The sequence below is a fragment of the Trichosurus vulpecula genome, chromosome 3 (assembly GCF_011100635.1).
Source record: "Trichosurus vulpecula isolate mTriVul1 chromosome 3, mTriVul1.pri, whole genome shotgun sequence".
Taxonomy (NCBI): Eukaryota; Metazoa; Chordata; class Mammalia; order Diprotodontia; family Phalangeridae; genus Trichosurus; species Trichosurus vulpecula.
This window is the reverse complement of record NC_050575.1, coordinates 278492783-278508021: the sequence shown is the minus strand read 5'-3', so window position 1 is coordinate 278508021 and position 15239 is coordinate 278492783. Positions and strand designations below refer to the sequence as shown.

The window sequence follows — 15239 nt, the reverse complement described above, 5'->3', positions numbered from 1 at the left end:
GTGAGTAGTAGAGCTGGGATTCAAATCCAATCTGGCTCCAAGTTTAATGATCTTTCCCCTACCACTAGATATTTCCTGGTAGTCTCACAAAAACCACAAATGCAGTTAGGTGAAAAGGCTTAGAACTTAAAGGTGATGATGAATAAAGCCAACTTCCAGAAGGGCAGTTGTATTATTTCAGAGAGAGGAGGAGGAGGAAGATTACCTGTCAAACTAACTTTCCCATCATCTTACCCCAAATTCTATAATTAAATGTGTATTCCTTTGCCTTAAAGTTTTGTGTATTATTGAAATATAAATATCCCTGGAAGGGTAGAACATTTAATCTTATCAAACATTTATACCTTAGTAAGAATGAGCTCCAGAAGACCCATTCCCTTTAGATAAGTGGGAGGAGGAGGAAGAGGAGATAGCATAGGGTAGTGTACTGAGCACTGGCTCTGAAGTCAGGCTCTACCCAGACTGACATTCAGCCACGAGCATATGGCAGGACCCTGTGGTTGTTTCTGTCCTTGTGGTGTCTATTTTTTCTTCCCTTAGTGTGGCAGATGGAACAGACCAGGCCTATGACCTTTCGAGATTTCAAAATGTCTAGGTACAGGAATGCATGCTAGAGATAGCATAGCCCTGAGAAGCAACCTGCCAGACCCAGAACAGTAGTGAAGCATTAGATTGGGAGCTCCTTGAGAGCAGGGACTGTCTCATTTCTTTTTGTAGCCCCCCTGTGTTTAGTGTAGTGCCTGGTATGTAGCAAGTGCTTAATAAATGTTTCCTGACTGACTCAGTCCCTATGGCCTAAGTATCACCTTCTAGAGCAACATCATCCATTGGCTATGCTGCATTTGCAGATGACTTTGATGAGAGTGAATGCTTTGTATAAACTGCTTTAAGTCTGAGGCCACTCTCCCTAGGGACCAAGGTGTCATAGGGGAGACTGTCCTAGTTTCTGGGTTCCAGGAAATAGCTTTTACTTCTGTTCTTGCTTCAGTATCTCAGGAAACATTCCTTTGTAAAAACTAATTGATGCTAATTGGTTAAATGTTACTGGAGTACTAACCACTTGGGAGAATAATAGATTATATAAGGAGGATACTAACTGTAAGTGGCAATTTATTTGGGGGCAGGGCAGAACATTCCAGGATCAGGGCTTGAGCCTAGAACCTCCACTGTTCTCTCAGGAGTACCCCTAGGACCCTACGGAGCACATTTTGCCTTGCTCTGAGAGGGAGAGAGGGTTATTCAAATCATCAGTATGTGTGAGAATTGGGATAAGAATGTCCACATCTTTTTTAAAAATTATGTACAGGGGCTTGCCAGAAGAGGAGAAAGTTGTAATACAAGGAAAATTAGGAACCCCTGAGTAACCCCTAGCTACTGACAAGCCCCCCCAGAAAGAATGGACTCAGATATCTTTGGCATTTAGCAAACCCTCTGGGACTCCATGACTCCACCAAGGAATCTCAATAGATAGGACCATCCCACTGAGAGATAACTTGACAGACCCTTCCTGGGAGATATCCCTGGGACTCCGTGACTCCACCAAGGAATGTAAATGAGATTATCCCACTAGTACGATAACCTGACTGAATCTTTTGATCAGCCAGGACCTTTGTTCCTCTTCCCCCCCCCACTCTGTACCCCCATATCCTATATAAGCCAAGCCATCACCCCAACACATTTGCCATTGATTTGTGGTGCCGTACCCCGATGGCCGCTGGCTAATAAATTCTCCACTTAAAACTTATACTCTGTGGTGTGTCTCGCTCGCTTCTGGTACAACAAAGTCATCTCTGAGAAGAAATCACTTGTGGTAAAAGGAGAATGTTTCAGCTTCAATCTGGTCCTCCTTCTTCTCTAATTTGGTTGGAGAAAGACCTAGAAAACTTTGGGGGTCCAGAAGACTTCCTGTCTTCCCACTGTGTAACAATAATGCTGCTAGCAGCTGCTGTTGAGATGTAAGACCCAACAAAACCAGCAACAAGAGCTGCTAGCACAAGTTCTTTTGATCTGCTTTTCTAAGGAAAGCAACTTTAAGGGGTTGGCAATCTCACTTTAATTAAATATACATACAGCATTCACTTAGTTCAGGGGGAAAAGCCAGCACCCTGAACTTCAGAGCAAACAGAAATTACAAACAGAGACAATATCAACAGAGCAAACAACACAAAGCAGTCTATCCATAGCAATACATAGTTCCCAAGGAAGCATCAACATCTGGGTTTTTTCTTTGCTATATGTGCTCTCTAAGCTTGAGCCCACATTCCCCTGGGCTCTGTAGGTGCTTGTGTGTAGAGGGCCAGCTCTGAAAAAGTCCATTCTGGGATAAGATACAGGGCAGGTTTTCCCTGAAGCCTGTTCTTGCCCTTGGACTGATAACTCAGCACATGGGCTCTCCAAACTCCACCTCAGCACACAGGCACATACGTGCTCTCTCTAAAACCTCCATGCCACACAGGTGCTAAACACCACCTACGGGCTATTAACACAATATTGTTTATGGCAAAACGGGAACAAAGCCCAAGGAAGTCATGCTATATAACAAATGTCTCCCACATGAATTTGTTGATCTGCTTGCCTAAAAAGGTGTATAAGCCCTTTTCTTCAGCTTAATAAACAGAGCTGTCCTATACTCTCCCCCCTGGCCTGTGTAATCTTTTCAGTCTCCCCAGCATTTGGCCATCTCCAGCCAATCTGGCACCATAGCCGCTGGTGGCACTTGTGGGAGAGTGAATCTCAGATTTGGGGGTGGGGTGGAAGTGGATATTTCTTATCAACTATCTTTATGACACCTCAGTACATGCCACCTTTTAAATGCTACTTATTTTTTTTCTCAAGGAAAAAGACAAAGTTTATTAAAGATTCGCCATATTGGACAGACTCTCAAGGAGTCTGAGCATTTATGATACTAATGTCAGCAGGCCAGATCAATCTGAGCTGAGCTAGATTGAATCTGAATGCCTTTATGGAGGCAAGATGGAGATTATACACAGAAAGATTGTAGGAGGGATCTAGGTGTGGTCAAGTAGTCTGGGGTGACTAGAGGAGGAGTCTAAGGAGGATCTTGATGGGACTGGGGTTACTAGAGGTCAAGACTCCAGGAATCAAGAGAATGGGATTTTGATGGGATTAAGGAGGGTGGGAAGCAGCTGGGCTACCTAAGTATTAGTGACCAATTGGCAATCTAGCTAGTCATGGCAGAAAAGACAACAGTGAAGGTTCTTTAGCTTTAATATCATAAAAGATACTCCCCAGTACCTGTAGTCATGCTCCCCTATCAGTGTGAGAGGTACATGGGATAGCTACCTCAAAGGATGCCCACCATCAAATTATTAAGAAACCTGAAAGGCTGAGGTAGACATAAAAGTGGAACAAAAGTTCATAACAATTGGTAGAAATTTGGAGATTCCAAATTCTGCTTCCTGTTTTATTTTGTGCTTCCATGTCCTTATTTGTAACACCTCCAGAATGACCATCTCGTATTCCAGGGACTTTCTGCCTGGAGGCTGATTTGCTATTGCCTGTTCTTCCTGTGCCCTCAACTCTCTATCACTCTTATGTTTACCCTTTTTTCTTCCTCTAGTGATTTTGTTTTCAATCTGAATCCCTCTTTCATGCTTTCTGAACAGTACTCTGAAGAGTCAAGATTTAAAATTTTTTGTCATTAAAAAATTACAAACTGTGATTACTTACTGTGCATTGGAGTTCACTGTCAAGTTCACGGAAGACTGTTAACCACTCATCCTGTTTGGCAACACCCCAGTTGGGATAGTCCACGAAAGTAGCATGGGCCATGATCTCATCCCTTTCATTGCAGAGGGTAATTGCAAGATTTGCCTTTTCTCTATGGAGATGATTAAACATTGTGGACATAAGAAAGAAACTGTAGAATAAAAATGCCATAAACTTGTTTTCTCATTCTGGCTCTCATTACTCCTAATTCGCTGACAAACTTGCAACTGGATGGCACAGGAGAACACCGGGCTTGGAATCAGGAAGACTCATATTCCTGAGTTCATACCTAACTCATACACTTACTAGCTGTTTGACCCTGGGCAAGCCACTTACCCGTTTGCCTCATGAAGTGGGTCACGACAAGTGGGACCTGACTAAAATGAATGAAGAACAGCAACAAAAAGAGAAGAACCTGAGCAAATTCTCTGGAGGTGACAAGATTAACCTTTGCTATGAGCTAAGAGACATGTGTGGGAGGCATTCATAATACAAGTCTCATCTTCAGGCTGGCATATTATCTCTCTCAAAAAAAAAGTACCTTTAATGTGCCAGGCTATATTTCAGATATTACTGAATGTTCAGATAGCTTTTTATAGTACCTTATAAGTAGGTTAGTAAAGTCTATTATACTACGAAATTCTTCCCAATCTTTCCCATGTAGAAAGCAGAGGGTAGAGAGAGGGGGTATTGGAAGTGGTTAATTTAACAGGAAACTAAGCTGCTCCTTCTACGTCCATATGGGCAGAGCTTCTCTTTCCCAGCTCTTACCTCCTGCCAACCCAGGGAGTAATAACTTTCCCTTAATCAACATCTCCGCACTCTGTCCTTGACTTCAGGATCAGATCAGCCAGCAAAGAACAAGACTTAGGTCTAAACCAGCATTTTACACCATATACCACTTCCAAGAAATACATGATTTTAAGAGTCACATTATAAAAGGGCTAGAAGAGAATGAAAGGAGGTTATCTTTCAGAGTTTGGGCAGGGAAAGAATTCTTAACCAATCCAAAGATAGAAGTGATAATAAAAGACAAAATTGACGGTTTCAATTTCATAAAACTAAAATGGTTGACACAAACAAAAGTAAAGCAGATAAAAAAAGGAAAGAAACTGCTGATTCATTTAAAGGAAAAAAAATCTTTGGATCAAATATCACTGACAAAAGTCTGAGAGCCAAGATATGTAAGGAGCTGATTTAAAGATATAAGCCCAAAGGGCATTCCCTAATAATTAGGTGGCCAAAGGATATGAGTAAATAGTTTTCAAAAAAAGAGTTGCAAGCTTTCAATGGCCATATGAAAATATGCTCCTAACTCAGATATTAAAACAATTCTGAAATTTTATCTCAGTGCTCAAATTCTCAAATGGACCTGTGATACCAATGATCCAACAATGCTGATAGAAGCCCGTCTGGTATGACTCTCGTCCATATCCTTCCATAAAACATTTTGAGTATCAGCAGTCAAGTTAAAAGTTAATGTCTAAAAAGAACGATTCTTTGCACACTCTCTGACCCTTCCCTCTGAGACTCTGCCACTATCAGTGTTAGAAGGGTACTACAAAAGACTAAGGATAATTCTATATTTTTAAGCCAAATGGGTTTAAGTGACTTGCCCAGGGTCACACACCTAGTAAGTGTGAGGCCACATTTGAACTCAGGAAAATGAAGCTTCCTGACTCCAGGCCTGGCACTCTCTCCACTGCACCACCTAGCTACCCTTCCTAGAAATTATGCCTTTCTCAACATAGCCAAAAACTAAATTAGTGCTTTAGCTGGTTGCTGTTTTGTCCTTCATTTTAAAAGAAAACCAATGACATCATGGGTGATGTCTTGACTTGCGTGTGAATTGCATTTAAGAGTGGCAGAGATGCACAAAGTCATTAGCCTTACTTTCTCTTCTAGTCATTAAAGTCGAGTGGAAAGATTCAGCTCCCACCTTTGACTCTTAGCAGCTCTGTAAGCTTCAACATATCTCTTAACTTGTCTGGGACTCATTTTTTTCATCTGTAAAATGAATGCTTTAAACTAGATGACCTCTTTCTTCCAGCTCTAACTCTATAATCCTACTGTTTATGTTACATGATTTACTCTTATGGAACATTCAGTCCACTAAAACTCAGAGATCTTTTTCAGACAAGCTGCTCTCTCTCATTTTGTACTGGTGAAGCTGATTTCTTGAACCCAAGTCAGACTTTACATTTATCATCCTAAAGATTTCATCTTACCAATTGGGTTCTAATTGAGTCTGCTACAAATGGATCAAGAAAATATCACAATTTACTTCTCTTGGCTTATCTGCTCATTTTTAGGATAAGGGAGTTAGATTAAATAATCTTTAAGGTCCCATCCAGTTAGGAAATTCCATTATGTGACCTTTAATATGAAAGTAACTTTTCTCTCAAATGTTCTACTCTCCATCTGTCATACTATTTCTCTTTAGTTAACTCCTCCTCCTCTTCTCTCTCTCTCTTCTCTCTTCTCCCTCCCCTCCCCCCCCACCTCTCTCTTTCCCTCTTTCTCTCTCTCTCTCTCTCTCTCTCTCTCTCTCTCTCATTTTAATTGTACAGAGAATGCCAGCTAAAAGGTAAAGTGATTTTCCTTTTGTTGTAGTCAGTAGGTGTCAGAGGTGGGGTTTTAACCTACTCATGCTGACTCTGAGGAAAACTAGGTGGTGTAGTGTGTGATAGGGTGCTGGGTCTGAAGTCAGGAAGAACTAAGTTCAATTCTGGCCTCAGACAGTTACTGTGTGACCTTGGGCAAATCACTTAACTTCTCTTTGCCTCAGTTTCCTCAACTGTAAAATGGGGATGAGAAGAGCACCTACCTCCCAGGGTTGTTGTGAGGATTAAATGAGATAACAACATTTGTATAGTGCTTAGCACAATGCCTGGCAAACAGTAGGCACTGTATAAATGTTTATTTCCTTCCCCTTCTGAGGTTCCTTTTCTATCCATACTGTCTCTTTTATAATGAGGCTCAAATAGAAACTATTCTTTTCCTCTTCTTCACGGAAAGGTCATAGGATTTTAGAATTAGAAGGAATACTTTCACCTCCCTGTCATTATGTCCTCTATAGGGAAGATGAAATGTTTTTATTTTAGCTGAATTTTTTTAATTTTGAAATTGTGTAAAACTATGCCAAAATAGTTCCACACAAAAAATATCTCCATTCACTTATCTATATTGCACCCACCCTGAAATATTCCTCAACTTACACTTGAACTTAGAGGCTGGATTCCTGCTTGGGTTCTAGGAGTAAGTCTTTACTAAGATGACCAAGGGAAAACAATAGCTACAAAAACCACGGTGCCCCCCTCCATAAATCTGGGGCACACTCTCGGACAGATGCACACAGCATCCATGGGAAAAGTGGGCAGAAAATCTTTGGATCAAGTATCGCTGAAGTACACACACAAGAAACAGATGGTGGCCAAGGTAATTCACAACTCTTGAGCTGCAGGGCCTGGAAGTCTTTTCTTTCTTTTTTTATAGAGCGCTCAACTTCCCTCGAGTGGAGCATCTCGACTGGATCCGCCACTCTGCTCACTCAGCTAGGCTCCCTTAGTCTTCTCCTTACTTGAATCTACAGGCAACACTCTGCTCTGCTCTGAAGCTGCTTCCTCATTGAGGTGACTATCTCTGTCTATCTGTCCTCAATGTTCCAAGACAATTCCAAAGGACCCATGTAGAAAAATGCTATCCACCTCCATTTTTTCACTGTATTTTTCTTGAGTTTTTTTTATTTCTTTGTTCCTGTTGTTATACTGTTGTTTTATTTTGAAACATGGAGGATGTGGAAATGTTTTGCATGACTTCACATGTATAACTGATATTATGTTGCCTGCCTTCTCAATGTGAAGGAAGGAAAGAATTTGAAACTCAAAATTTTTACAAATGAATGTTATTAATTAATAAATAAATAAAAATTGAAGCTAGATCTGTTCTCCAGTGTGTATTTTATCTCTGGCATATGGGTAAGGGGAAAAAAAAAACTTCCTCCCCACAAGAGCAATTCCCTCTCAGGAGCCTGGTTCTCCCTCTAATTATGGTTGCATTTCTCACTCTGAATTTCATTCAATTATTTAAAGGCCTCAGAAGCGTATCTAACTTGTTTGCACAGCCAATCACGCTGTTCCCTTCTTGACTCAAAGAGGTTCACAACTCATAAAAGGATCATAGAGTGCAGAACCATCTTGCTTATACATTAACATCTCATCACTCTCTTTTCTGGCCATGCCCAGGGGTAAAAAACTTTTCACTGTCTGAGTAGCACCATGCAGTAAATAGAAAAAGGCCTGAGTACCAACTTCTCCTTCCCTAAGGCTATGCACACTGAAAAACAGGATTGGGGTTTTGGCACGTCTGTTCATCCTTGTCAGTTCTAGGTGTGGGGAGTGGAGTCCTGGCACCCACGGTTATAAGCCATAGGAATTTTGGACCCAGGATTTTAGAGAGTAAATTGGCCCAGCAAGGAAGCCCTAAGAAGCCCAGGTCCCAGAACATAAGTACAGGGGAGGCTTTGGACTTGGAATTTGGACTCACGCTATGTAAGAATTTAGTTAAGCAGTAAGCCTAATCTTCCTCCCTTCCTCAAAAACTGATGCTTTATGGGGAGATTATGCTCCCCCAGATATTGGGGTTATATGTATTTTCTTTGTTGTTATACCTTTGAAGTAAATATTTATTTGTAAAAGCTAAAAAAAACCAAAACGCCCAAACCTTCTTACTATAACCACCTTAGCTGAAGAAGGGAAAACAACCACCCTTACACTGACTATATCCTGACTAAATCAACAGAGGAGAGAACTTACACCTGTATTTCGTGTTCATGTCTTAGTCACACACTACAACAAAATTTCCACAATGGCAAGGGGCAGTATGGCCTTTGTATTCTACATAGGCCTAGTAAATAGTAGGCGCTCAGTAAGTATTTGGTGAATTAAACTAAATCAAATGAAACCTTTTAATTATACAGAGAAGGAAACTGAGTCTCAGAAAGGCTAAATAACCTGCCTCTATTATTTTGGGCCAAATACTTGTTGTTAATCTGTCATCTCTCCTTTTTCAGTTTTACACATTTTCAGAGATGATCTTTCATCACTTCTTATTCACCAGCCATTATCAGTTATATGCATCTTTCCATTTTCACTAGGTCTCATAACTTCTCTTCATGTTTTTCAATGATTCAGAGTTACATAGCATCACTGGGGAAATATTTTTGTTAAAAAGTAGGATTTTGGTAGCAGAACATTGGGTTTCACAATTTCCCAAATTTATCTTGACCACTATCCTCTTTTCTGTTAAATTCTTGACCCAGACCATTGTTCATCTTCAGTGCCTGTACAAGATATATGTATGGATGGATTAATTCAATGTACTACCTATCCAGAGGCACAAGCCATAACCTGGGCAACATGAATTCTTCATCTACTTGGTTTTTCCTATGCTGACTGTGATCACTCAAGTGCCTTTAAATATCATTAACTGAGATCTTGTAGCTAGAGCAGTGCTGGAGCCCCGAGCCAGGGCTCACAGTGTTGTTTTGAAAAAAAATTCTGACTGGGAAAAAAGAAGATAAATAGATAAGAGGGCAGGATTCCCCTTTTAGAGATGAAAGACATATTCAGCTGAGCTGAACTGAACTGAATGGAGCAAAGTAGTGGGGGCAGTTTTTGTCTGACTTTCGAAAGCCTTGCAAAAGCACCTGATACCCCTACATTCCTTCTCTTTTTGGCACAAGAAGCAGCAAGCTAGAAGACGTGTTGAAGGCAGGGACGATGTTTCAACTTCAAGGAGAATAATGTACAGCTTTCATGCTCTCACACAGCCACTGAAGATCCAAGCTGAGATTTGGCTTGGGTATCTTGACCCTAAGACTAACACTTGTTGTAAGGTTTGATTTTTTTTTTAACTGAACCTATGATTAGCATCTGCTCTATAATTTACAGTCTTAGAGAGCTGCCCTTAGCACTGAGGGGCTGAGACTCAATGAGTCACACAGCCAGTCAGACGTGGGGCTTGACTTCAGGAATTCCTGAATTTAAGGCCATCTTTCTTTCTACTGTATCACAATGTCATATTACAGGGGTTGTGCTTGAAGCCGGCTTGGCTATTTGTTCATTTTTTTATTGCTTTCTATGTCCAATCACAAAAATTAATTCAAAAACAAAAACAAACCTCTGATCCCTAGTTCCTCTAGTCAAGGTTTGGAATGGTCATTGTGTACCCTGCCAATATAGGAACCCAATGCTGGATCCAGATAGTCAGGAAGATACAGAGACCATTGCCAATAACTGCTCTTATTCTGGTCTCTAATTGAAGGTTGTTTGTTGTTGTTTTAAATTTACCAGAGATACAATATAGTGGTCATTTTGTGATTCAAGGAAAAATAGATTTTGTGATTCAAGGAAACTTCTAAAACATGAATGATGAAATCTTCCTGTGATATATTTTCAGGATTACAAAATGCATAGATAGATATAAATATACACATATGTGTATATATGTATGTTCCTCAAGGGCTGATATCTGCCCCACCCCCAGAGCAGAGTCCACAGCAATGTTCAACAAATACTTATTAACTATGATGGTAAAATTACTTACAGAAGATAAACGATATTAATCCTCCCAAAAAGCTTTTCTGTAAATTTTCTGATGAGAGACTTAATACAGTAAATATCTTGTGATTCTGTTCTTCTGCAATGGATAAATTCTTCCCTGCCTCTTGGTGAAATCAGTGATGTCATTTTATGCCCTTTCATGAAAAGAGAAAACACTCCTCTATAAATCTGAAATGATTAGCTGTCTCGCTTACAGTACTTATAATATTAAATACTAATTCAATTTCCAAAATGACAAAGTGAATACAATATTTTCCACATAAGTCTAGCTGGTTTTTCCCTGGGGGTACGTTGCGTCAGCTGTCATCACAAACTACTAGACACATTTCTCAGTCGCTCATATAGTTTCTGAGAATTGGTCTGTCTAGAAAGCACCACAACTGTATTCTTTGTTGCCAGTAAAACTGCTCTCAAATGTTATATAGCAGTTGCTGAAAGGGACTGAAATGAAATATTTACTGGTTCAGTATATTTAATTTACCACAATTGTATGTATCCAAGTCTTAGGCGGGAAATTCACTGCTGCTTCCAGTTTATAAAAGAGGAAAGAAAACCATCGATTGATTTTGCCCTGGGGTAATTTTGTTTAAACAATATTATGTCTATTTAGATTTACATTTAGATAAAAAAAATCATAGCTATTTCTGTCAAACCCAAAGTGAAAAAGTCTCTAAAAATGCTGATAGCAATGATAGTAACTTTCTATTTATCAATTATCTTTCTGTGACTGTGTCTCTCCTTCCCTATGTATATATACATACATACATACGCACACACACATCCCCTATATATATACATATACATACACATATATGAATATAGGAAAATGTTCAGAATTTGAGAACTGGAAGGACCTTCAGAAACCACTTAGTTCAACTTGTAGCTGAACAAAAACCCTTGAAAAATATATCCAACAAATGATCATCGAGCCTTTGTTTCAAACTTCAACTTTCCAAGGCAGTCCAATCCACTTCAGGATAGCACTAATTGTTCTGCTAGAAATTGAGACAAACTGAGGTATGAAATTCTGAGCATAATTAAATAGCTAGTTAGGCTAGCAGTTGGATCACTGGCCTCACTTGATGATCAAAGACCTTGAGTGAGGGTTGACAGGATTTTTCATAACAATTAGCAAGATGACAGGGCAAAATCTGGAGCAACATAGGTGTGTCTTTTGACTGGATATGGATGACATACATCATTTGGACCCCCCCTTCTGAAACTCCCCTAACCCACAGCCAAGACAGGTGATTAGAGACACTATGACAAAGGTTCTCAGGTGTTCTTCAAGGGATGGGATTAGCATGCAAGTGACAAGACTTGCTGTGAGAGATTAAATTGACAAGATTTGAGTTTTTAGGTTAATTGTGTTTCTCTGAAAAGTGGGTGATGGGTGCGTTTACAAGGGGAAGTAATATCAAAGGGGAATATTAAATTTAGCTTAAGTATTAGCAAAAAAGAATTAAAATCAATTTTACATAATCCAGAAACCAAAACAAAATGCAAGATCGTAAGTAATAAGTAGCATTTATAAAGGCTCCTTAAGGGTTGCAAAGAATTTTATAAATATTATCTCATTTGATCCTCACAAGTACCTATAAGGTAGGTAATATTATCATTTCCATTTTACAGGTGAAGAAACTGAGGCAAACAGAGGTTAGGTGACTTGTCCAGGTTCACATAGCTAGTATGTGACTGAGGCCAAATTTAAATTCATATCTTACTGATCCAAGTCTAGCACCTGCCATCTAACGGCCCAAATATGATGTGGTGTATCAGTAAGGCAAGATTCATGATATCAATGGTAACCATGAATATGCCTGTATAGTTCGGAATCACAAAGTATAAAAGACTCTCTATAGAAGGTAGAAGAAATAAAACATTTATTCAGATACCAGAGGATCAAATCTCAGAACCAATAACCCCAATTCGACATAGAAGTAAATGTATTCCATAACCAGTAAGTCCACCTCAATGTAACAGTAAGGAGATTAAAACACAGTTATCAGAGCAAAGAGCCAAGCCATCCTGTAACCTTCTCTTCTGTTAGGGCCCTCCTATAAACACTCACTCACAGATCCTAACTGTCTGCCTGCATCCTCTCCTCCCACAGTTCTGAATGCCCTTGCAGTTCTCAGAGCCCTTCCAGTTCTCTCTCTGTCTCTCTGTCTCTTCCAGTTTTCTGTCTCTTGCAGCTCTTCCTCTACTCTGTGCCCTCTTCTTCTTCCCCCAGCTCTCTTGTCTCTCTCCACAGCTCTCTAGTCTGAGCTTAATAGCTACCCACAGGGTATATATTCCCTGTGTAGGCCTGGAGCTTAGCACCTAATAATAAAAGGGTGTGGGACTGCGGTTTAGCATCTACTTTGCAAATGGGCCTGCCAACAGGCCTCTCCTAATCAAGCTCCCTTAACTAGCTCCACCTGAGGCCTGTTAAATGGGCAGGGAAGATCTTCGATCACATTAGCACCACATGTGATCAGAGTCCATACTATAGCTTTATCACTTCTCTTGTTAGAAAGTTTTTCCTTACTTCAACCCCCAATTTGCCTCTCTGTAACTTCCTAGTTCTTGATGATGAGTCTAATTCCAATACATAAAGGTGGCCATTATCCCACTCCTTTGTCTTCTCTTCTCCCACTTAAACATCCCATGTCCTTTGACTAACATATCATGATCCTGAAGGCCTTTGACATCCCATTCATCCTCCTCTGTTCATTCTCTAGTTTACCAATGCCCTCCCTAAAATGGGACATGCAGAACAAAACAATAGAATCTAAATGAGTTATGGACAGAGTACAGCACGGCTGATACCCTCCTTTTTCCAGACATCATACCTCTCCATATGGACTAAGATTGCATCAGCTTTTTTGGCTGCTGGTCACATATTGACTCATACTAAGCTCACACTAAACTAAAACTCCCAGTGTCCCAAGACATACTATTATCTAGTTATGTCCTCTCAGGAGCATTTATTGTATTGGAGGCTTATTAATATTTACACAAATAAAAGGATGGAATGGAAAGAATACTAACAACTAGGGGAATGAAGAAAGGCTTCCCCACAGGAGGCAATACATCAAGGGAACTTCAAAGGGATCTAAGGACCCTTTAAGGAGAAAGTACTTTCTGGGCAAAGGACAGCCTATAAAAGGCATGGAGGTGGAGACGGAGTTCTAGGAAAAGCAAAATCAAGAAAGTAAATTTGGCTGGAATGTAGGGTGGATGAAGAGGAATAATTATAAGTTTAACTACTAGGTTCAATAGCTGTTATTCCACTTCCTGATGAAAGCTCAGGTACAGACAGTCCAACACTCATCCCTGAAGTTATGCCCTATTTCTACCACTAGGGGGCACGTGGGTGAAATGCCCAGCTCTCCATCCAAACCAGTAAACTGGAAACCTCTATCCTCTAACTCCACCCTTTTCTTGGGTGGCTGTGTTTATGCCGTTTATAATTCTTTACATATCTAAAATCCAGTTTTATCTATTCATAATTTGGATACAATAAAGGTGCTTTCTATACTGGCTAAGTCAAATATATAGGCAAGTCTTGACTAGCCAGAGAGGGTAACAGATAAATGAAACACAAATAATTCCAGTGCACCAATTTAAATTTAATCATAGTTTCAATTTCTTTTCCCACTAACTTATACTATCAATCAGTCAACCATCAAGCATTTATTAACCACTTACTAAGAGGTAGGCATAGTGCTCAGTGACAACTAAGAAAACCAGTGGATAGAATGCTTGGCCTGGAGTCAGGAAGACACATCAGACACTTGCCTAGTTATGTGACCCTGGGCAAGTCACTTAACCCTGTTTGCCTCCGTTTCCTCATCTCTTAAAAGAGCTGGAGAAGGAAACGGTGAACCACCGCAGTATCTTTGTCAAGAAAACCCCTAAAAAGGGTTCACAAAGAGTTGGACACGACTGAAAGATTCAAACAATTGTTACAGAGCCCTAATGCCAAAAGATGAACGTCATATTATTAACCACATTACACCTCGTTTGTTGGAATATATTCCATTTGCCTCAACAACCAAAGGGAGAGCTATGGGGAACGCTGCTTTTAAAAAAAAAAGTTTTTAAACTTTTGAAGTGTTGTTAGTTATTTTTGAAGCAGTGGATAGAGTGCTGGACCTAGAGTCAAGAAAGCCTGAATTCAAATTCTACCTCAGACACTTACCAGCTGTGCGGCTCTGGCAAGTCACTTAACTAAACCTCTGTTGCCTCAGTTTCCTCAACTGTAAAATGGGGATAGCAGCACCTGATTCGCAGGATGGTTGTGAGGACCAAATGAGATAATATTTGTAAAGCGCTGAGCACAGTGCCTGGCACACAGGGAGTGCTATGTAAATGTTTATTCCCGTTCCTCTGTTTTCCTTAATTCTCCGTACTAGAATGCAGTATTCTCTCCGCTCCCAGGTCAAAACAGGGACGGCCCTAAGAGGCTGAAACTACAGGACCCAGGATGCAACACGGGCCAGATGCCAATCGCGAGACGACGTGTTTCCACTGTGGTGTTGCTTTGCCTTCTGGGAGTGGTAGTCTACGCTTTTTCCCCTCCCCCGGAGTCTACCGGGCAATGTTTCAGGTTTCAGTGCAAGGCGCCTTTGCTGGGAATACCTGTAAAGACCCTGACACCCAAATCCCTTGGCCCTAAACCACTCATAGTACACCACAGTTAGAATACGTGTAAACTTTCCGCTGCACCCAGTTGAACCCATCTTAACTTGACTCACCCCAGCTACAGCTCTCTCTGCTCTAACTCCAGGACAGACGCCGAACGCCAGTTACTATAGAAACGGCGTCTCTTTCCGTCACGTGACGGCTAAGGGTTAAGGGTCACGTCTCGATGACGACAGTTCCGTTTCCGGTTCCGGCTTG

General features: G+C 40.5%; 1 protein-coding gene across 1 annotated transcript in view; it reads right to left on the bottom strand.

Annotated features, from left to right (window-relative positions):
- The window catches only part of CFAP61 (cilia and flagella associated protein 61), a 362517-nt gene extending 352039 nt beyond the window's left edge, over positions 1-10478 (bottom strand). Inside the window, exons 1-2 of the mRNA XM_036749971.1 lie at positions 10336-10478; positions 3691-3841 (exon numbers count right to left, since the gene is read on the bottom strand). Of these exons, the coding sequence (XP_036605866.1) occupies positions 3691-3841; positions 10336-10478 (294 nt within the window). The remainder of the gene's footprint in view (positions 1-3690; positions 3842-10335) is intronic.
- Positions 10479-15239: the final 4761 nt, after the last annotated feature.